The sequence below is a fragment of the Hippopotamus amphibius genome, chromosome 11, assembly GCF_030028045.1.
Source record: "Hippopotamus amphibius kiboko isolate mHipAmp2 chromosome 11, mHipAmp2.hap2, whole genome shotgun sequence".
NCBI classification, from domain to species: Eukaryota; Metazoa; Chordata; class Mammalia; order Artiodactyla; family Hippopotamidae; genus Hippopotamus; species Hippopotamus amphibius.
The window spans coordinates 95,187,770-95,212,339 of NC_080196.1; the positions used below are offsets into that span (position 1 = coordinate 95,187,770).

The following is a 24,570-nucleotide window of genomic DNA, read 5'->3' on the forward strand; positions in this document are numbered from 1 at the left end:
TATAAGTTGGGTCTAAATTCCAGCATCCTCTCCCAAGTAGGCAAGTCTGCTCCAGGCATTAATGCCACTCCTTCCTTTCTGCTAGTAAACAACCATGCTTCTTTCATATATCCTGAAGTGTGTCACAAGAGACTCTAGTTGTTTTTTTTAATTTTTTTCTATCCATAAGAGATTAAACTTCTAAATATTTTTCCCTCTCCTCCATCTCCCAAATTTTCTCAGCATCTAAAGTGACACAGTGAATGTAGTGAGTATTTAATAACCACTTTTTGGGTGAATGAATGCAGAGCCACAGACTTATCTTGAAACTAATTAAGTATCACTAAATGCTTTGGTATTTCATCAGGAAAATGGGGTAATGATACTTAATTCAGGAAGGTATTAGGAGGATTAGATATGATCAGTGAGCTATGTACTGGAAGAGTCACCCCTTCACAAGAAATGTCAATAATATTAATAACAAGATGTGGCTGAGCCAGAAACCAGCCAGGTATAGAGTAGCAGCCATTTAATGTGCCCTAGTGACATTCTTCAACAAGGGATGAAACTTTTGTTTTCTTATCTCTCATCTGTATTCCAGCTGCCCTCCTGCAGCTTTCTTTGTATGTGAAGGAAAAATAACCTCTTAATTTATTTAAGCTTTTGTTTTTTGTTGAGAGGGGCAAGAGAGGTAGATTCTCGAACAAATGTGCAGATAGTTTTAGTTTTCTCATTCTCTCACTTGGATCACTTTTTTCTCATAGTCATTGCATTGGTTTGATTTTGACTTAATATCTAAAAACTTCTTTTACAGCTTCTATGCATTTTCAATGATTATCTTATCAAGTTTAATAGGAAATACAGAGGTAAATACTGTACTGAAGTCTTTGAAATTTGCTATCTGTTGAGTTATCATTTTAATCACTCAGTACAACATAGTGAACTATAATGTCCTGGCCTAAAAAAATTGCTAAAGGTGACAGAGCTGGATCTGTCATATTAGTTGCCATCACACTGAAAGACCAAAGCAGAAATACAAAGGTGTGTTGGTTAGTGTCAGATCACGGTGAAATTTCAGTCATGGAAATATTTGAAGTGGGTGACCTGATCAATAAATTAATTTTGTTGTAATCTTTAAGACTACAGTGCGGTTCATTTTATAACAGAGTACATTTTAATAGGCTCTGCATTCTTTGGGCTAGAAAACATTACCAGTTGTTAAAGGACTGTCAACCACTCTCAATTAATATAGACTTCCAAATTATTTTGGCTTAAAATTTTGCAGATATCAAAGAGCTTTTCTAGGAGATATTCAGCATGCCAATGAGAGTCACCTGTATTTCTTTACATGTTGTAGTAATCCGGGTGTACTCTGCTCTAGCTGTTGGTCTGTGATGTGAAAAAAGCACAAAAAGTATTCTTTTGAAAAATGGAGAAAGTTCTCATTTTATGCTGAAAATTTAAGTGCAGAGCAATCTACTTTGGCTTTTGTAACAGTTCATCAGCTAATGACAATGAGGGTGGGATTTTGTTATTATTTTCTCAATGACTTAATGTTATACACTCTGGAATTTTACCTTCTCAGTGGTTCGGGAACTCCAGTGCAGAATTTAAGTATGTGTGTGTTAGTAGCACAGCACCATACTAGATTTTTGTAAAGCTCAAGTAAACTATGTATTCTAATCAAATATTTGTTCACTAGAGTATTAAATCGATTATTAAATTCATTGACTTATCCACTGGTCATGGTTAGTACTGGCAAATCTCCTAACTCACATGGGTTCCTTATTGCTAAATGACCACATGTCCTGGTTTACATGGGATAGTGTTGTCTCTGTAAAATTAAGTTATTAATACTGCTCCTTTTACTCTCAGAAGTATTTTGGTTTGAAGTGATAAACTACATGATCAATCTACTTATACTGTCATAGAAGCCATAGTTTCACTGCCTTAGTTTCATTGCGGAGGGGTAAAGCATTGCCTTTTACTCCTCCCTAGAATAAATCCCTTCCCTTGTTTTTCACATCTTTTATATTCTCTAGATCCAAAGGCCATTTTACTTTGCTTCCATGGATTCCAGTGGAAACTTTTAGCTAAAGAATGCGTTTATAAGGGAACTTTAGAAATGATAAAAAATATTTTAAGACTTAATTAGGATATGTTTCACTCTAAGAGAGCAGGAAACTTGACTCTTTTATTCACCATTGAGCACTCAGCCTCTTGCACAATGCTCGGGCATTTTAGAGACTCAGTAGTGCTTATTGAAGGAATAAGCAATTAAAAACTTACCCATTTTTTAATTTGAGAAAATCGAAGTTTCTTTACACACACAATTTTCTTCCCTAAAGATATGAAGACACTCCATGCGCGTGCCTGGGATCATTGGTTAGTAAACTATTTCTCAAATATTGTTTGAATAAAGATTACTTGACGTTTGGCCAAATAGTCAGGCTCCCAGACTCTGTCCCTGAAAGTCTGGTTCAGTAAGTCTCAGATGGCTTCAAGCATCATATCTAGGATCCTTTCTAAATCCAAGTCTTTGATATCTTTGTTTAACTTTGTTTTCAAAAGCACATTTGCTTGACTTCCTACTAGGCTGTCCATCTTTCTACAGAGTCACTATTAATAAGCTAATTATAGAGAGGGTATTAGACCTAAAGAAAACTGGGTTCTACCACTCAACTGGTTTTATCACTTCCCCTCTTTGGACACAGATTTCCTCAACCTTGAAATGACAAGGCTGAACTACAAGATCTTCCAGCCCTCTTGCAGCTCTATTATCAGGTAATTCTTATCTTTGAAACCTGATAGGTATCTGGCCAGTTAAAAGTGCTACATGAGACATTTTCAACAAAAAGGTTAAGTACTTTGTTGCTTCCTTTGTAAGAAATTAACTAATGGACTAAATTACAAACTGAAGAGATATTTTTTAACTTTTAGGTTAAGAACCATTCTTCATAAACAACTTTCTATACCAGTTTTATTTGGGATTCCCTGGATACATGTGTTGGGAGCTGATTGATAACTTTTTTATTTGAGGTTAAAAATGATTTCTTAACTCCTGTCAATTGTCTTTTAGATCCCTCCAAAGATATTTCTACAGATAAGCAAAAAGTCCTTTGCTTTTGAGTATAATTTGCAGAAGTTAGAAAAGCCCTGCCTGTCCAAGTGACCTGATACTAAATTGTAAGCAAAATCAGAAGTAGTCTTCTGGGTAACTGTGCCAAATAGATCTCACAGAAAAGGAAGAGAAGGGGACCCTGGTGAATATGTTCACAGAGATTTGTTCATCAGATTAACCATCTGTATTGGACTGGGGCTTGGAGGAGTATAAGCCAAGTTGTATTATTTTTTTCCAGAAGTATAAATCAAATTAGATTAACTTTTTCTAGAAGCAGAGAAAGAGAATAGATTGGAAAAGTTTTAAAGCTGGGGAGGAACCCAAGAAGGTCAAGACTTGAGAGCAGAGGGTCATGAGTGCCTAAAAGTTGTTGCTAATAAGAGCACAAAGATGTTCCTGTCTGGTTGGTAAAGAAGCAACAGCAACATTCGTTTATTACAGAATTCTATCTTCGGCTGTTCCTGAAGTCAGAAGGAAGAGTTCTGTGAAATGATGGGATAGGGAAGAGAAGGAAGAATTGTATAATTGTAGTTTCTTTCTACCAGGAGGGCTGCTTGGTGGCATAGTATTGAGGGTGTCATCACAGAGGTGGGATTGATTTTCTTATATCCTCATATAATTGCTTAACACCCCACTTCTTCCTCTAAGGTGGATCCCACGTAAAGAATAATTATTGCTAAGTCTAATCCACGCTAGCACTGATGCCTCATAGTAGATATTAATCAACTCAATTATCTCTCAGAGTTGCAGGTATAAAGAGCAATGAACAGGCTGAAAAATGTTTCTGGAGTTAAGCTTGTGCTTCAAGAATGGACAGGAAACGTGGGAAATACGTAGTGAATATTGAACACTCTGGAAACCAGCCGGTGAGTATTGGTGGCACCACTGTGGTATGTTCTGATAGTTCAGAGTCTTATTTTCAACAATAATACAACTCTGATTTTTTTTTTTTAATTACAACATGGTTCTTCCCCAAAAGGAATTCTTAATCAGAATTCTACGTGAAAGATAATTTTTATTCTATTACTACTTGTTAATTAGAAAACTTGTATTTTTTTCTGTATGTCAATGCATTTTTAAGAAATTTATTTTAATACTCACTAATCTAAGATATTAGCAATTTGGAGGGTAACAATTTAATAAACTGTTCAAATAATTCTTTACAGTTATCATAACTCAAGTATAAGATGACAAATCCACAGTTGATTGCATTAGCAAATTATGTTCTTAAAATGTGATATGTAGATTTTTGTGTTAATTACCTGGATTTTAGTGTAATGTGTAGATTTGTCAGAACTCAAAAATTTCATATATTTTTGAAAGTCATAACATAATCTTGTAAGTGAAGTCTGGGCCTAGGAAGCAAATTATCTAGTAAGTCTTTAGATTAGCCTCTACTTAACTACACATGAATTTATTTTTTAGTAAAGAATTGTATTCAAGGGAATACTAGAGTTCAATTATATACAATCTTATTTGATAATTGCTTATGTTTTTAGAAGAAATAATTTAGTACTCTGTGTTTTGGGATTGCCTTTTATGTAACTTTGCCTCTGGCTAGAGCCCTTGATACTGGAAACAAATGGAAATGTGTTCAATGAAATCAGCATAAGTTTGAATGGAGAATTACATTCTGTGAGGAAAAATATTTTTGTCACCCTGCGTGAACCAGGAAGTTACAAAGCAGAGAAATTGTTCTCTTGATTCTAGATCAGCACCCCTTTCCCCTAAAGATGTTCTTCATGGTTCTTCTAGCCTTGCAACTATGTCATTAGGTCTTCACAGTGTCAAGAGACTCAGATAAAAATGTCCCTTTACTAAGGATTAGTCATCTTGAAGATTTCCCTAGACAATAATGAGAGTTTTCAAATAAAGGGTATATACCTTCGTCACTAACTATTTTACTTTACATCTGGATATTTGGACATAATGGTAGAGAATTTTTTTTTTTTAATTTAGGGCCATTTTCACCAATGGATTAAGGCAGCAGTTGAAGTCTACACAAAAAAGAGAAATTTAGGAGTTTGTTTTTCCCTCTTAGGAAACATGAAATGGTAATCTCTTTTAAGTTATGAGCATAGAATTTAAAAATTTATTTCATGAACATAGCCAGTGCATATTAGGTGTATGTAATGGAGATTATTGACTTCTACCAAGAGCTAATTAACTATAATTCATAGCTCCCCAACTGCTCAAAATTTTTAACTTTAAAGACTCTACTCTGCTCTCAGTGTAGTCACTCACCATCTTCCTTCTCTTAAACATTTTCAGTTCTGCTAAGTTGGTCTGGCCAGTGAATTTTTATTTAATTACAAAAGTTCAAAAAATATTCAAGTTCATCAGCCACAAACAAACTGAATAGCTGAAGAATAATAGCGATAGTAATAATACACAGAAACACAAAGCTTTTATAAAATATAAATCTTTGTGATTTTCCCAAAGTTACCTATTTAAAAACAGATGGAAATTTGTTAAAATACTTGTGTGTTTCATATCTTCTCTTATTCAGTATCACTGCATAGCTATTCTTTTTATTCCTTTAGTGTGATTTTAAACCTTTAGAAAAACAGAACTTCACTAATTTTTTTTATGCCCGAGTATATTCCTTCCTGACTATATTTAATCATAATTGTACTCCCTTTTATTCTTAGTTACAGTTGCTCAGTGGCCAATGTCTGCACACATATATAGCTGGATTGTTTTAATAGAAATTAGAGACTAATTGAACTAACAATGTCAATAGCATTTTTAATAACCATTTAGGATTAGTTATTTAATCAATATAATTGAGAGAGTACATATAAATAAAACTCTTGCTGTCCTATGAGGAAAAAATTAGATAATTCTGTAATATTTTTCAGCTATAACAAATATGCATGTAATAATTTACACTCCCATAAGAATGTAACACAGATTGCTCTCCTTTTTCTTAAAACTGTATCTGGAGTTATTTTTCTCTTAAACTCACTTCAAGAAAAACCTAACCACCAAAACCTTTCTTATTTGAACCCATCCTTTTAATTCATTTACTTTAAAAAATTCAGCATGTATTTAAAAGACTTAAAGAATGATATAGTAAGCATGCATGAACCAAACACCAAGTTTAAGAAATAAACCATTACAGACATATTGGAAGACTTTGTTTTTTAGTGCTTTTATTGGATATATTTGATACATAACATTGTAAATTTAAGGTGTACAGTGTGCTACTTTGATGTTGTAGTATATTGTAATATGATTAACTGTAGCAATATTATCACATTACATAATTATAGTACAAGAATGTTGTCTATATTCATTATTCTCTGTATTAGATCACTGCTCGTTGCAAGTTTGTGAAATCTTTTATCTCTTCGCAACACCCTTTCCTTCCTTCTTTGTGCTACCCACCCCATAAAGATTATGATGAATATGTCTGTACCCAAACATTTTCCAGTTTCTAATCCTTATCATATTTATCTGTACATATTTTATCAAATTCAAACAAGTCTGTTGTGCTTCATCAACGAAGCATAAGATCTGTAAGGGTAGAAAAATCAAATAGAAACTAGAAAATGCATGTTGAGAGATGACTAAATGACTTGTCTTCCACAGGTCTTTCATGGACTGCCTAGTTCTGCTGAAAAAAGAGGATGGCATTAATAATGTTAAGGCTACAGGACCCATTCTCGTATGAGGAATTTTAGTTAGTAGGTTGTGGACAGATAGGTACTGGTCTTATTAGAAATCCTGGGCACTAGAACCTGAATAATGTAACTTTGTTATTGTTTTGAAAAACTTTATTTTCAAAAATAGTTGTAGTCTTATAGAAAACTGCAAACATAGTACAGAGAGGTCCCATATACCTAGCACCCAGTTTCCTCTATTTTTTCTTCCAGCTTTATTGAGATATAATTGACATATAGCACTGTGTAAGTTTAAGGTGTATGGCCTAATTGTTTGACTTACATACATTATTAAGTGATTATTACAGTAAGTTTAGTGAACATCGTCTCATATAGATACAAAATTAAAGAGAATTTTTTTTTGTGCTGAGAACTCTTAGTAGGATTTACTTTCTTAACTTTCACATATAACATACAGCAGTGTTAATTATATTTATCATGTTGTACCTTACATCCCTAGTACTTATTTATCTTATAACTGGAAGTTTGTTCCTTTTGACTGCCTTCATCCAATTCCTCCTTCCCTCCATGGACCCCACCTCTGATAACCACAAATCTGATCTCTTTTTCTGTGAGTTTATTTGTTTTTGAAATTTAATTGACCTACAGCACTATATTATTTCCTGTTATACAACATAGTGGTTTGGTATTTCTATACATTTCAAAATGATCACCATGATGTCTAGTTACGATGTTACCATACAAAGATATTACATACTTAATGACTGTATTCCCCACACTGCACATTTCATACCTGTGACATTTATTTTGCAACTAGAATTTTGTACCTCTTAATATCCCTCACCTATTTCCCTCAACAGTTTCCCCTATTATTAACATCTTATATTAATATGGTACATTTGTTACAATTAATGAACCAAGGTTGATACATTATCATTTTTAAAAGTCCATACTTCTTTATTCACACTTTTTAGTTTTTGTTTGCTGCCCTTTTTCTGTTCCAGGATCCCATTGCAGATACCAAATTACATTTAGCCATCATGACTCCTTAGGCTTCAATTGACTGTGACAGTTTCTCAGACTTTCCTTGTTTTTGATGACCTTGATAATTTTGACAAGTTCTGGTCAGATATTTGGTAGAATTTCCCTCAATAGGGATTTTTCTGATTTTTTTTAATCATTAAAAAAAATGGGGCTGTGTTTTTTTCTTTTAGAGGATATCGTGGAAGCAAAGTGCCATTCTCATCACATCAGATCAACAGTACCTATTATTAACATGACTTTTTATTGTTGATGTTGACTCTGATCACCTGGCTGAGGTAGTATTTGACGAGGTTCTCAAAGTTGTTCTCCACTTACCCCTTTCCAAACTGTATTGGGAAGTCCCTGTGCTGAGCCCACTCTTAAAGAGTGGGGGGTTATGTTCCTTGAGTGTGTAGTATCTATGTCAGTCATTTGGGATTCTTCTGCATAAGAGATGTATCTCTTCTTCCTCATTTATTTATTTGTTCCACCATTTATATCAGTATGGACCTCCAGGTGTTTATTTTATACTTTGGGTTATAATCTGATACTACTTTAAGTTTTTTCTTTTGCTCCAATTGTTATAACTTCGGCCATTGAGAGCTCTTTCAGTTGGTTCCTGTGTCACTTTGACATACTGACATAACCCCTATCATTATTATTCTTATTATTTTTCGGTGAAGCATGGAGGAGTTCCTTAATCTCTGGTGCTACAAGACGCTTCAAGCTCATCTTGTGTATTTCCACCCCCAGCCCTATAATCAGCCATTTCTCTGAAGATCCTTGGTTCCTTTTACTAGAGAATGGTATCAGAAACCAAAATCTGGGTGCTCGTTCCTGCTAGTGTGTTATTGCTTCTAGGTCCTCTCAGCTGACAAAGCAAGGAAATATACGCATAAATATTAACCATTGTATATACACATATCTATAAATATTTCTATATGCAATCATCTGTATTTATATTAAGCTAAACATGAGTTCATATTGATAGCTCCAACTTTTTTGATTTTTGTATATTTATCTTGTATTCATTGACCTCATTAATTCACTTATTCTAACATTCTGTCTGTAGATTCTTTTGGATTTTTTATAAACACAATCATGTCATTTTTTTTTCAAATTTTATAACTTTATTTTTGTTTTCCTGACAGAGTACTGGCTAAGACCTCCAATGTAACATTGAATGGAAGTGGTGAAAGTGAACATCTTGTGTTGTTTCCAAATTCAGGCGGGAAGGATGAAGTATTTCACCATTAATTATGAAGTTAGCTTAGGTTTTATGGAGTTAACCCTTTATCAGATTATGGAAAATCTCTTCTATTACTAGTTTACTCAGAAATTTTATCACAGATGGTTGTTGAATTTTGCCAAAACTCTTGTTGCATTTTTTGATATATTCACATGTATTTTTCTCCTTTATTTCTGTTAATGTGGTGAATTATATTAGCTGTTTTGAATTTAAAACTAACTTCCATTCCAGGTTAATTTTAGTAGCTGGGTAGACCTCACTTGGTCATGAGTTTTTAACCTTTTAATCTATTTATGGATTTAATTTACTATTATTTTGTTTAGAATATTTGTATGTATATTCTTTAGCTATTGAGCTTCAGAGATTTTAAGGTCAAATCTTTAGCTTCCTATGCCAGACAGCCTCAAAATATGGCAAATGTCCTTAGGGGGAAACCAGTTATGTTTGTGGTAAGTCCTTTTCTTCTAGCAAGATTTCATCTCCTAATCATTATGATACTGCTGAGGACTATTCTGCCTTTCCATCCTGACTGCCAGCCTCCAGAGCTATCCCAGAACATGACAAAAGCCTTGCGTTTGGGGTTCCTGTATTTTCCAGTCTATTATGCCAGACTCACATGAACACCAAGTTTTGATGACTTTTTTGGTAGTCAGAACCTCAGCTCATACTCAGAATCAACAAATGCCCCCAGAAAAGCAAATGGCCTACAATTGTTAGATCACTTTGGGAAAGCTCTTTCTTCTTTTAAATTTTAAGTAGTCTAATTTTCACTTCTTTGGAAGCTCTTCAATTTTATTTATTGATTGATTGATTGATTGCAGTGGGAGAAGTGGCCTATTACAATTTACTATACCCTGAATCTCACTTCACCTCTTTAGAATTTTTGATTTTCTTGTTATGAATAAGACCCCAAAGGTTGTTCTTTACAAGCCTAAAGGTCTCTAGGGTTTTCATTGTGGGACGTTATTTTATTTTACTAAAATTTTTTTTTTCTGGAAAGAAATTTATTATTCTGTACCAGCTGAGGCACACAAGTTTATGGCCATGTAGAATTACACAGAAGTCTGTAATTTTTTTTATTGAATGAAATATTCTTTAAATTTTATAGTGCTTTACAGTTTTCAAAAGCTTCATACACGTGATTTCATACAGTCTCATAATAACCCCTTTTCCCCCCTACCCCTCCTCACTTCCCTCTCCCCACTGGTAACTAGTAGTTTGTTTTCTATATTTGTTCGTCTGGCTTCTGTTTTATTCACTAGTTTGTTCTATTTTTTAGATTCTACATATAAGTGATATCTTACAGTATTTGTCTTTCTCTGACTTATTTCACTTACTATAATGCCCTCCAAGTTAATTCACGTTGCTGCAAATGGCAAAATTTCATTTTTTTTTATGGCTGAGTAGGATTCCACTGTAGATATATACCACATCTTCTTTATCCATTCATCTGTTGATGGACGCTTAGATTGCTTCCATACCTTGGCAATTGTAAATAATGTTGCTATGAACATTGGGGTGCACATATCTCTTTGAACTAGTATTTTGTTTTTTTCGGATGTATTCCCAGGAGTAGAATTGCCGGGTCATATGTTAATTTTATTTTTAGTTTTTTGAGAAACCTCCATACTGTTTTCCACAGTGGCTACACCAGTTTACATTCCCACCAACAGTGTAGAAGGGTTCCCTTTTCTCCACATCCTGTTGTGGTACTTTTTAAACTATGATCTCTGTATATCAGCTTGCCATGTAACGATATTTAACAAATCCATTAAAATTTAATCATCGTAGAAGGTAAAAGATAATATCTGAATTTTAATGTCAATAGCTATGTAAAATAATTAAATGTAACTTATGATGACCTAATTACATGTTCTTGTTTTGAGAAGAAATATAATAAATTTATTTATTCCTCAGTCAGGTTTCAAATGATCTTATCTGATCACATATGCCATAATATGTCACAATCTAATTTATATTTGTCAGAATTGTATTGCTTTAGACATCAAATACGATAGCATCTTATTTTCCTCCCATTCTTTTCTGTACACAGCCATTCCCGAACCTTAGAACCTGTGAAGCTCACAGTTCAGCATGTGAGTTTGGAACATCAATTGATGTAACCGGTGATGCTGGTCCCAATTTAACCGACGTCTGCACCCACACAGGAACCCTTGGTCATTCAGAATTTCCAAACACAGAATCCCAACATTATCAGGTAATGTTTGGGGCGACACTGCTTCCCTGGGTTATGATGTAATCCATGAAAGAGTTCTTGATCTAATATTAGAGAAAAAACATTCAACCAGTTAACATTGTTCTTTTAAAAATCTACAGTATCCTTTGAACATGTCAAATTACTGAGAGGGAGTGCAAAAGAGCAAGATTTATGGGGCTCTTAATTTAAGGAGCTAATGATCTTGATGGAAAGAAAAAAACATATACAGAGTTTAGGGAAAATAGATAAGCATCAAAAAAAAAAAGCGAAGTTTTGGGTTCCTTTTTTTTGGAGTACCAAGTAGGTGATGACAGCAAACGTATTAACAGTGAATGACATTGTAACCCTTGCTCAGTGGAAGGTGAAGTCATGTGTTAAGGCCTTGGGGCCCTAGTCTGTGGGTGATCTGCCTCACTTTCCTTCCCTTCCTGCTTCTGAGCCTAACTGTGGGCCTTCTGCTAGCCTCCTGTTTCTGACCACGTGTGTTTTCAACCTTGACTTAGAAACTATTTAGTACCGCCTTGGTTTGGTGCCCTGAAGCAGATTTCCTGTGTTCTTTACCCTGTTTCTCATTATTCTATTTTCTTCACCTTAAGATCTGATCTCTGAGTCTTTCCTCCGTTCCACCCCCTACTCCAGGTGATGCCTGGCAGTTTGATTCAATTCTTCTGGCCCTGGACTACATCTCCCCTCTGATTAATCCTACTATAGAGACAGTTTGGAAAGACTTTGATCAAAGAAGAGAGGATAAACTGTTGATGACAAGAAACATTGTAGAAGAAGGCTTTTGATAGGAATTATTTAGGGAATATATCTCTGATGACCTCAAACACACCAGACCAGTCAGAGAGCTGAAAATTATTTTAGATGCCTTTACTTAGCCACAGATGGAAAACATTGTGGTCTAGGAAGTCTAGATTGTGCGAATTCACACAGCTAGATAGGAGCAGTAATAGCACTTGAGCACAGGTCTCAGGTTAGCTTAAGATAAGTTTCTATTAATCTTGCTCCTCTTTTTAAAAATGCAAACAAAAAATGAGGGTAATTTTGCCTCTGAGATGTGAGTATCGTCCTTCCTCTCCTCCCTCTTTGATTTACTTTCTGAGGCCTAGATAACATGGGGCAGGAGGTGCCAGTAGTCATTGGGCTCTCTTAGTTGGTGCCCAGCGCCCTTGAACTGCTTCAGATTGCCTAGTGGGCGTCACTCTCAACACCCAAATTGTGATGTATTGTCTGAGACAGTGTTCTATATTTTGGGACATCGGAAAGCTACCCTACATGCTCCAAAGACGTATGCACTCTTTATTTCCTTTAGTGATCATTTTCAGTCATGAGAAAATGGATAAGAATGAGCTAATTAGTGAAATCAAATGTTTTCTGCGTACTTAGAAAGTGCTAGGAAAATGTTATTCATACTGTTTTCTTATTTACTATTTATAGCAACCCTATTAAATAGATGATATTATCCATGCAAGGGAATTGAGACTTTGCAAGACAAGGCAAATTTCGAAATACCACCATCTATCTAGTAAAAGGTGGATTTAAAATTTAAACCTAAATCTGTTAGATTCCAATGGCTATACCTTTAATTACTATGATGAACTGCCTTCTGCAAAAATCTAATTTGCAGGATATTTTCCATCCTAATTTTCTCAATAACATTTAAAGGTGGATACTATTATCCCCACTTTTGATATAAGGCAAGTTGAGAATTAGGCAAGTTAAGAAACTTGCTCAGAATATTAAGGGTATGGAATTCAAATTCAAGACCCTCTAATCTCAAGGCTTACATGTTTTATACTATGCAGTATTTCTTCTGCAATAACAAATTAGAGAGAGAGATCACAAAGTGTTATTACTGACTTTAATCCCTATTCTAATCTTATATCATAGACTTTTATGGATGAAAGAATAAGGTGAAAGATCTTATCCAGTGAAAATAGCTGATGGCAGCAAAAACTGGATTTCAACAAATGTATTCAACTCCGAAGGCGATGCTGCTGTTACTAACCTGTATGAAAAGTTAGCTAGAATATTTGATAAGCCATTAATTAATGCATTTAAAATGGAAGACTGCAAAGCACACACAATTCTGACACTTGATAGGGCAAAGAAGGGACAAAATTTTATCAGGTGATATTTTGGGTCCCACAAATCACTTTATGCAGCAGTCAGCCACACATCTGTATATACTTCTTTTCATAGTGAGAGGAATAAATGGCTTCTAAGATGACATTTATTGTTTTATAGTTTTATATACATATGAAAAGAAAGCAGAAAGATCAGTGGATATTCCTTTATTCCTATTAAAAAGACCAAGTCTTTCCTAAATGAAACCTAAACTTGAGCCAATATTTATTACTATAAACTATTAAGGTATTTTTTTATATTCATACATTCTTCCACTGAATTAATCTGCATATAAAAGGATGATCAGTGACACTAATTTCTCTTCAATGTTTGGTTTCAACTTCAGTAATTTTATTTAAATCCTTTCCAGGTGACACGAAATTTCCTTAGTGACTGGTCTCTGTGGAAAATATTCCTCGCTTGTCTCTTAGCTTGTGTGATAACAACAGCAATTGGAGTACTCATAGTGTCTCTGGTGTATAATGGGAAAAATAATAATCCCTCCATTGTTATACAACTTTCTCAAAATGAGGGGACAAGATCACCGACAACTAAAACAACCTCATCTACTAGTTCTGAAACTAGGACAACAGATTCTACACCAACATCCACTTTCACTACCATCACTTCCACCACAGCTCCCTCGTCAATAGAAACTACCACTAAAACAAACACTGCCTCAACACAAACCTCAACAGATACAGCTACCACTATGCCACAGCCAACTACCACCACAACAGCCAGCAGTACCACGGAGGCTCCAACCACAGTCACCACCACTCCTACAACCACTACTGCTGAGTCTGCCACAACCACAGTCACCACCACAGGTGAACCAACCACCACAGCAACTACCAGCACTACCACGGAGGCTCCAACCACAACAGCCACCACTCCTTCAACCACTACTGCTGAGTCTACCACGACCACAGTCACCACCACAGCTGAAACAACCACCACAGCAACTACCAGCACTACCACGGAGGCTCCGACCACAACAGCCACCACTCCTTCAACCACTACTACTGAGTCTACCACTACCACAGTCACCACCACTCCTTCAACCACTACTGCTGAGTCTACCACGACTGCCGTCACCACCACAGCTGAACCAATCACCACAGCAACTACCAGCACTACCACGGAGGCTCCAACCACAACAGTCACCACTCCTTCAACCACTACTGCTGAGTCTACCACGACCACAGTCACCACCACAGCTGAAACACCCACCACAGCACCTACCAGCACTACCATGGAGGCTCCGACCACAACAGTCACCACTCCTTCAACCACTACTACTGAGTCTACCACTACCACAGTCACCACCACTCCTTCAACCACTACTGCTGAGTCTACCATGACTGCCGTCACCACCACAGCTGAACCAATCACCACAGCAACTACCAGCACTACCACGGAGGCTCCAACCACAACAGTCACCACTCCTTCAACCACTACTGCTGAGTCTACCACGACCACAGTCACCACCACAGCTGAAACAACCACCACAGCAACTACCAGCACTACCACGGAGGCTCCGACCACAACAGCCACCACTCCTTCAACCACTACTGCTGAGTCTACCACAACCACAGTCACCACCACAGGTGAACCAACCACCACAGCAACTACCGGCACTACCACGGAGGCTCCAACCACAACAGCCACCACTCCTTCAACCACTACTACTGAGTCTACCACTACCACAGTCACCACCACTCCTTCAACCACTACTGCTGAGTCTACCACAACCACAGTCACCACCACAGGTGAACCAACCACCACAGCAACTACCAGCACTACCACGGAGGCTCCAACCACAACAGCCACCACTCCTTCAACCACTACTGCTGAGTCTACCATGACCACAGTCACCACCACAGCTGAAACAACCACCACAGCAACTACCAGCACTACCACGGAGGCTCCGACCACAACAGCCACCACTCCTTCAACCACTACTACTGAGTCTACCACTACCACAGTCACCACCACTCCTTCAACCACTACTGCTGAGTCTACCACGACTGCCGTCACCACCACAGCTGAACCAATCACCACAGCAACTACCAGCACTACCACGGAGGCTCCAACCACAACAGTCACCACTCCTTCAACCACTACTGCTGAGTCTACCACGACCACAGTCACCACCACAGCTGAAACACCCACCACAGCACCTACCAGCACTACCACGGAGGCTCCGACCACAACAGTCACCACTCCTTCAACCACTACTACTGAGTCTACCACTACCACAGTCACCACCACTCCTTCAACCACTACTGCTGAGTCTACCACGACTGCCGTCACCACCACAGCTGAACCAATCACCACAGCAACTACCAGCACTACCACAGAGGCTCCAACCACAACAGTCACCACTCCTTCAACCACTACTGCTGAGTCTACCACGACCACAGTCACCACCACAGCTGAAACAACCACCACAGCAACTACCAGCACTACCACGGAGGCTCCGACCACAACAGCCACCACTCCTTCAACCACTACTGCTGAGTCTACCACAACCACAGTCACCACCACAGGTGAACCAACCACCACAGCAACTACCGGCACTACCACGGAGGCTCCAACCACAACAGCCACCACTCCTTCAACCACTACTACTGAGTCTACCACTACCACAGTCACCACCACTCCTTCAACCACTACTGCTGAGTCTACCACAACCACAGTCACCACCACAGGTGAACCAACCACCACAGCAACTACCAGCACTACCACGGAGGCTCCGACCACAACAGCCACCACTCCTTCAACCACTACTACTGAGTCTACCACGACCACAGTCACCACCACTCCTTCAACCACTACTGCTGAGTCTACCACGACTGCCGTCACCACCACAGCTGAACCAGTCACCACAGCAACTACCAGCACTACCACGGAGGTACCAACCACAACAGCCACCACTCCTTCAACCACGACTACTGAGTCTACCATGACCACAGTCACCACCACTCCTTCAACCACTACTGCTGAGTCTACCACGACTGCCGTCACCACCACAGCTGAACCAGTCACCACAGCAACTACCAGCACTACCATGGAGGCTCCGACCACAACAGCCACCACTCTTTCAACCACTACTACTGAGTCTACCACGACCACAGTCACCACCACAGGTGAACCAACCACCACAGCAACTACCAGCACTACCACGGAGGTACCAACCACAACAGCCACCACTCCTTCAACCACGACTACTGAGTCTACCATGACCACAGTCACCACCACTCCTTCAACCACTACTGCTGAGTCTACCACGACTGCCGTCACCACCACAGCTGAACCAGTCACCACAGCAACTACCAGCACTACCATGGAGGCTCCGACCACAACAGCCACCACTCTTTCAACCACTACTACTGAGTCTACCACGACCACAGTCACCACCACTCCTTCAACCACTACTGCTGAGTCTGCCACAACCACAGTCACCACCACAGGTAAACCAACCACCACAGCAACTACCAGCACTACCACGGAGGTTCCAACCACAACAGCCACCACTCCTTCAACCACTACTACTGAGTCTAGCACGACCACAGTCACCACCACAGGTGAACCAACCACCACAGCAACTACCAGCACTACCACGGAGGCTCCAACCACAACAGCCACCACTCCTTCAACCACTACTACTGAGTCTACCACTACCACAGTCACCACCACTCCTTCAACCACTACTGCTGAGTCTACCACGACTGCCGTCACCACCACAGCTGAACCAATCACCACAGCAACTACCAGCACTACCACAGAGGCTCCAACCACAACAGTCACCACTCCTTCAACCACTACTGCTGAGTCTACCATGACCACAGTCACCACCACAGCTGAAACACCCACCACAGCAACTACCAGCACTACCACGGAGGTTCCAACCACAACAGCCACCACTCCTTCAACCACTACTGCTGAGTCTACCACGGCCACAGTCACCACCACAGGTGAACCAACCACCACAGCAACTACCAGCACTACCACGGAGGCTCCAACCACAACAGCCACCACTCCTTCAACCACTACTACTGAGTCTACCACTACCACAGTCACCACCACTCCTTCAACCACTACTACTGAGTCTACCACAACCACAGTCACCACCACAGGTGAACCAACCACCACAGCAACTACCAGCACTACCACGGAGGCTCCGACCACAATAGCCACCACTCCTTCAACCACTACTACTGAGTCTACCACGACCACAGTCACCACCACAGCTGAACCAACCACCACAGCAACTACCAGCACTACCACGGAGGTTCCAACCACAACAGCCACCACTCCTTCAACCACTACTACTGAGTCTACCACTACCACAGTCACCACCACTCCTTCAACCACTACTGCTGAGTCTGCCACAACCACAGTCACCACCACAGGTGAACCAACCACCACAGCAACTACCAGCACTACCACGGAGGCTCCGACCACAACAGCCACCACTCCTTCAACCACTACTGCTGAGTCTACCACGACCACAGTCACCACCACAGCTGAAACAACCACCACAGCAACTACCAGCACTACCACGGAGGCTCCGACCACAACAGCCACCACTCCTTCAACCACTACTACTGAGTCTACCACGACCACAGTCACCACCACAGGTGAACCAACCACCACAGCAACTACCAGCACTACCACGGAGGTACCAACCACAACAGCCACCACTCCTTCAACCATGACTACTGAGTCTACCATGACCACAGTCACCACCACTCCTTCAACCACTACTGCTGAGTCTACCACGACTGCCGTCACCACCACAGCTGAACCAGTCACCACAGCAACTACCAGCACTACCATGGAGGCTCCGACCACAACAGCCACCACTCCTTCAACCACTACTACTGAGTCTACCACGACCACAGTCACCACCACAGGTGAACCAACCACCACAGCAACTACCAGCACTACCACGGAGGCTCCAACCACAACAGCCACCACTCCTTCAACCACTACTACTGAGTCTACCACTACCACAGTCACCACCACTCCTTCAACCACTACTGCTGAGTCTACCACGACTGCCGTCACCACCACAGCTGAACCAATCACCACAGCAACTACCAGCACTACCACGGAGGCTCCAACCACAACAGTCACCACTCCTTCAACCACTACTGCTGAGTCTACCATGACCACAGTCACCACCACAGCTGAAACACCCACCACAGCAACTACCAGCACTACCACGGAGGCTCCGACCACAACAGCCACCACTCCTTCAACCACTACTGCTGAGTCTACCACAACCACAGTCACCACCACAGGTGAACCAACCACCACAGCAACTACCAGCACTACCACGGAGGCTCCAACCACAACAGCCACCACTACTTCAACCACTACTACTGAGTCTACCACTACCACAGTCACCACCACTCCTTCAACCACTACTGCTGAGTCTACCACGACTGCCGTCACCACCACAGCTGAACCAGTCACCACAGCAACTACCAGCACTACCATGGAGGCTCCGACCACAACAGCCACCACTCTTTCAACCACTACTACTGAGTCTACCACTACCACAGTCACCACCACAGGTGAACCAACCACCACAGCAACTACCAGCACTACCACGGAGGTTCCAACCACAACAGCCACCACTCCTTCAACCACTACTGCTGAGTCTACCACGACCACAGTCACCACCACAGGTGAACCAACCACCACAGCAACTACCAGCACTACCACGGAGGCTCCAACCACAACAGCCACCACTCCTTCAACCACTACTACTGAGTCTACCACTACCACAGTCACCACCACTCCTTCAACCACTACTGCTGAGTCTACCACAACCACAGTCACCACCACAGGTGAACCAACCACCACAGCAACTACCAGCACTACCACGGAGGCTCCGACCACAACAGCCACCACTCCTTCAACCACTACTACTGAGTCTACCACGACCACAGTCACCACCACAGCTGAACCAACCACCACAGCAACTACCAGCACTACCACGGAGGTTCCAACCACAACAGCCACCACTCCTTCAACCACTACTACTGAGTCTACCACTACCACAGTCACCACCACTCCTTCAACCACTACTGCTGAGTCTGCCACAACCACAGTCACCACCACAGGTGAACCAACCACCACAGCAACTACCAGCACTACCACGGAGGCTCCAACCACAACAGTCACCACTCCTTCAACCACTACTGCTGAGTCTACCACGACCACAGTCACCACCACAGCTGAAACACCCACCACAGCAACTACCAGCACTACCACGGAGGCTCCGACCACAACAGCCACCACTCCTTCAACCACTACTACTGAGTCTACCACGACCACAGTCACCACCACAGCTGAACCAGTCACCACAGCAACTACCAGCACTACCACGGAGGCTCCGACCACAGTCACCACCACTCCTTCAACCACTACTACTGAGTCTACCACTACCACAGTCACCACCACTCCTTCAACCACTACTGCTGAGTCTGCCACAACCACAGTCACCACCACAGGTGAACCAACCACCACAGCAACTACCAGCACTACCACGGAGGCTCCAACCACAACAGTCACCACTCCTTCAACCACTACTACTGAGTCTACCACGACCACAGTCACCACCACAGCTGAAACAACCACCACAGCAACTACCAGCACTACCACGGAGGCTCCGACCACAACAGCCACCACTCCTTCAACCAGTACTACTGAGTCTACCACTACCACAGTCACCACCACTCCTTCAACCACTACTGCTGAGTCTACCACAACCACAGTCACCACCACAGCTGAACCAGTCACCACAGCAACTACCAGCACTACCACGGAGGCTCCGACCACAGTCACCACCACTCCTTCAACCACTACTACTGAGTCTACCACTACCACTGTCACCACCACTCCTTCAACCACTACTGCTGAGTCTGCCACAACCACAGTCACCACCACAGGTGAACCAACCACCACAGCAACTACCAGCACTACCACGGAGGCTCCAACCACAACAGTCACCACTCCTTCAACCACTACTGCTGAGTCTACCACAACCACAGTCACCACCACAGGTGAACCAACCACCACAGCAACTACCGGCACTACCACGGAGGCTCCAACCACAACAGCCACCACTCCTTCAACCACTACTACTGAGTCTACCATGACCACAGTCACCACCACTCCTTCAACCACTACTGCTGAGTCTACCACGACTGCAGTCACCACCACAGCTGAACCAACCACCACAGCAACCACCAGCACTACCACGGAGGCTCCGACCACAACAGCCACCACTCCTTCAACCACTACTACTGAGTCTACCACTACCGCAGTCACCACCACTCCTTCAACGACTACTGCTGAGTCTACCACGACTGCAGTCACCACAACAGCTGAACCAACCACCACAGCAACTACCAGCACTACCACGGAGGTTCCAACCACAACAGCCACCACTCCTTCAACCACTACTACTGAGTCTACCACTACCACAGTCACCACCACAGGTGAACCAACCACCACAGCAACTACCAGCACTACCACGGAGGTTCCAACCACAACAGTCACCACTCCTTCAACCACTACTACTGAGTCTACCACTACCACAGTCACCACCACTCCTTCAACCACTACTGCTGAGTCTACCACGACTGCCGTCACCACCACAGCTGAACCAACCACCACAGCAACTACCAGCACTACCATGGAGGCTCCAACCACAACAGCCACCACTCCTTCAACCACTACTACTGATTCTACCACGACCACAGTCACCACCACTCCTTCAACCACTCCTGCTGAATCTACGAATTCCACAGATGCCACCACCACAACTCAACCAACTACCACTACAACGGCCATCACTACCACTGAGGCTCCATCCACAACAGCCACCATTACTTTGCCCCCTGAGACTGAGACTACAGTTACCACAATTCCAACTCCAGGAACCTTACCAAGTACCCCAAGAACTGTACCAACTGCTCCAGGAACTGTACCAACTACCCCAGGAAGAGCCACGTCTCCTAATGTCTTAATGGCCATATAACCACTCCTTCTCCACTTCTGCTGGACCTACTGTGACAACAACTGCTTGAAATACCACTGAGGGCAGAAGCACAAGGACCACTACTGCTTCTGCCACTTCTACTAATCTGACAACTACCACAATTGTCATAACTGCAATTGAATCAACTACGCCATATACCTCCTGCACTACCACTGATGCTACAATCCCATCAGCTGTCACTATCCCTTCTACAACTTCTGCTGAATCTACAACCACAGCAACAGCCACCTCTTCTTCTGAACCCACCAGCATAACTCTTAGCACTATATTTTAACCTTAACCTATATCCATATCTCTGGCATATTCCCTTACTGAAGGTATTACCACATCTGCAATTATCATTTAAATTGCACTCAGTGCCCATGAATTCCTGGTTCATAACAACTGAATCTCTGACCACCATAACTTTTTGTGAATTTACTCTTATTGTATTACAATACCAGTTCACCCCTTGCTATTTCACAATGGGAAACTCTCCTACTCATTTGATGTTACAGCTGTACAAATCATTCAACAATATCAACTGAAGTCTGTATTATTTTCATTTCAAATGAACCTACAGTATCAGTTTACCAGAATCTCCAGACACTACTCTCTGCTATTGCATGCATTTACACTACATTTGCTGCCTCCATCTCAGTGAGTGAATCTAGTCTGTTTTCTGACATAAGGCAAACATCATCTTCCACCTCCTTTGCCATCTCCTCAAGTAAAAATAAAGTCAACACAGATGCTACCAACTCAGCTGACTTTCTAATCACAACACCATAATGACCTCAGCTTAAATTATAATCTCAGTAATCTCCTAATAGATACAATACCTGTTAATAGAAAATGCAACCACAGCTGTCATTTATTATCACAATACACTCAGCAATTTCACTGCCCCTTCAAATGAATTCATAACCATGACAATATTACACCAACAATATATGCTAATACTACAGCGTCTACTGAAATTTTGCAGTAGGGAGCACCACATCAATTAATGCTGCAGTCATACTATCATTTCTACACCTCATCATTTATACGGCACCACCCTTTATACTGTGTGTACTGCTACAACATACAAACCTCACTAAACCCTTCAATACCCTATCAGCTGAATCTATAAGCATTGTAACTTCTACTGGTATGTTATTCAAAGCCATCCGTTACTGATTCATCTAAACCAATGCTGCCTCTGTTTATAGTAAATCCAGTAAGTCACAATATCACACCCACTTGACATAAACGATAAATTCATAATGACCCCCACCACTGGAACTCTCCTTAGGATGCTTGCAAATTAACTCCTAATGTCCATTGTCGTCACTCCCACACCAGAAACTGTAGCTACTAGTAGTAGCTTAAATGATTCCAGTGTCAATAACTCCCAGCATATAACTACAATGACCAAAATAACTACTTCTAAAACAAGGTTACTTAATGACCAATTCAGTTGTCACTAAAATGATAATGAATTTCATCCTCAAAACAACATTTAAATTTAACAATACCATATATTAGACCTGACCATTTACTGTGGATAGTTTCTACTTTGTAAGGTTTCAGATAATAGTTTTCATACAAAGTAAACCCAATCCACTTATTTATGTTGGAAAGCTGTTATGATTAAAGAAATTTATCAGATGTGAGTACAGTCTTATTATTACAAAGTTTTAGTCTTTAACACACAAATTCCATGTGTAACAGGGAAAATACATTCTATATGATAAGCGTGTATTAAATATATTGATATATTACCACATCTCAGATTGTCAACATTATTTTCATTTCATTTACTCTTTAAATAATTTTGATATATAAGTAATGTTTTAAATGTGTTACCACTATTTTCAAGTAATAATTTTATATTCTGCTACTTTTTTTGCAGTAATCCATAAAGGCATTCAGTTAAATACTTTGAATAACTATTTTCTTATTCTTGTTATCTGCTGAAATACCAGAGAAAATTCAGAAAAAGAAAATGCAATGCTAATGGATAACAAACTTACAAATTTTGGTTATATTACTTAGAATTCTTGGTAATTGACAGGTTTCAGTGTTGCTGGTACACACATTCTACTGCAGTCCTACTGAATCACAATCATCAAGGATGATCCAGAAATCTGTATTTTTCAAAAAGTGTTCAAACAAGACTGATAACCACTAGTTGAAGCAGTGAATTCAGAAGGACATCATGACTTGTATCTTTCACGTTAGTGAGATTGATATAAATCAGTAAACATTCTTTAAAGCATTAACAAAAGTCACTTCCATTTGTTGGTGTTAATTTTACCTATAAACAAAGGATGCTGTGTAGTGTATAGATGCATGAGCACCTGATTGGGAGTGGGTGTGAAAATGCTTTCCTTACCCAAAAGGAAAGATGTGTTTTCAAGTAATTTAAAACAAATATTTTAATAGCCACTATGCTAATTAGGAATAATTTTAAACTATCCTTTCAAGTCAGTCTTACAGAGGTACTTTCCCCCGTATTGCTAACCTACTTACTGTACCTGTATGCAATTAATGTAATAAAACGTTATTAGAACCCTTTAATTCTATTTCTCTCTTTCATTATTTTTTCAGTTAGTGATACTGTGTATTATTAAATGCATCACTGACTGAAATTTTCTTTTTTTGTTAAAGAAGACATAACTTTTACCATTTTCTAGCTCTGCATTTTTACATTTTATCAGGATGAGAAATGTTCTGCAGTAGATCCATTGTGTAAATAAACACAAGTTTGCTTTGTAAAGGAAGATTTTCCCAGTTTAATACAGTGTAGGTGCTCAATGGACTTTTGTTTAATAGTTGCATAAATTCATCACAGTAATGGTATATTAGGTAAGCTTCCTGAAGGCAGGAACCTGGCCTCTATGTTTAACCAGATTGCATTCCTGGCAACTAGTAGGTAATAAATATTTGTGCAATAAGTGAAAACAGTAAAAATTATAAGAATTTATTATTAAATGAAGATTTTAGAATTGGAATTATACTGTTAAATGATCTCTTAATGTACTTTTTAATATTAAGGTATTCTAATATACTTTTTACTGTTAAGTATTATTTTTCTAAAATGTTTTTTACTTGAAATACATGTGTGCAGAAAATGCACGTCATAAGGTACAGCTCAATGAGTTATCACCAAGAGAA

At 40.4% G+C, this 24,570-nt stretch overlaps 1 protein-coding gene across 1 annotated transcript; it reads left to right on the plus strand.

Moving 5' to 3' along the window:
• Positions 1 to 3,906: 3,906 nt before the first annotated feature.
• On the plus strand, positions 3,907 to 21,408 carry LOC130830933 (mucin-2-like). The gene is made up of 10 exons (XM_057698214.1): positions 3,907 to 3,990; positions 11,052 to 11,216; positions 13,717 to 13,918; positions 17,327 to 17,764; positions 17,867 to 18,571; positions 18,659 to 18,934; positions 19,199 to 19,486; positions 19,589 to 20,065; positions 20,141 to 20,314; positions 20,417 to 21,408. The coding sequence occupies exons 1-10, from the start codon at positions 3,910 to 3,912 to the stop codon at positions 21,406 to 21,408; spliced, it is 3,798 nt and encodes a 1,265-aa protein (XP_057554197.1). The 5' UTR covers positions 3,907 to 3,909.
• The last annotated feature ends 3,162 nt before the right edge of the window (positions 21,409 to 24,570 follow it).

What these genes read in the sequence shown, in the direction of transcription:
- LOC130830933 (XM_057698214.1), top strand. Translation starts at nt 3,910, where the DNA reads ATGGACAGGAAACGTGGGAAATACGTAGTGAATATTGAACACTCTGGA. An exon ending in ACCCACCACAGCAACTACCA is followed by an intron (nt 18,572 to 18,658) that starts GCACTACCACGG and finishes TCACCACCACAG; the next exon opens with GTGAACCAACCACCACAGCA. An exon ending in AGCCACCACTCCTTCAACCA is followed by an intron (nt 20,066 to 20,140) that starts GTACTACTGAGT and finishes CCACAACCACAG; the next exon opens with TCACCACCACAGCTGAACCA.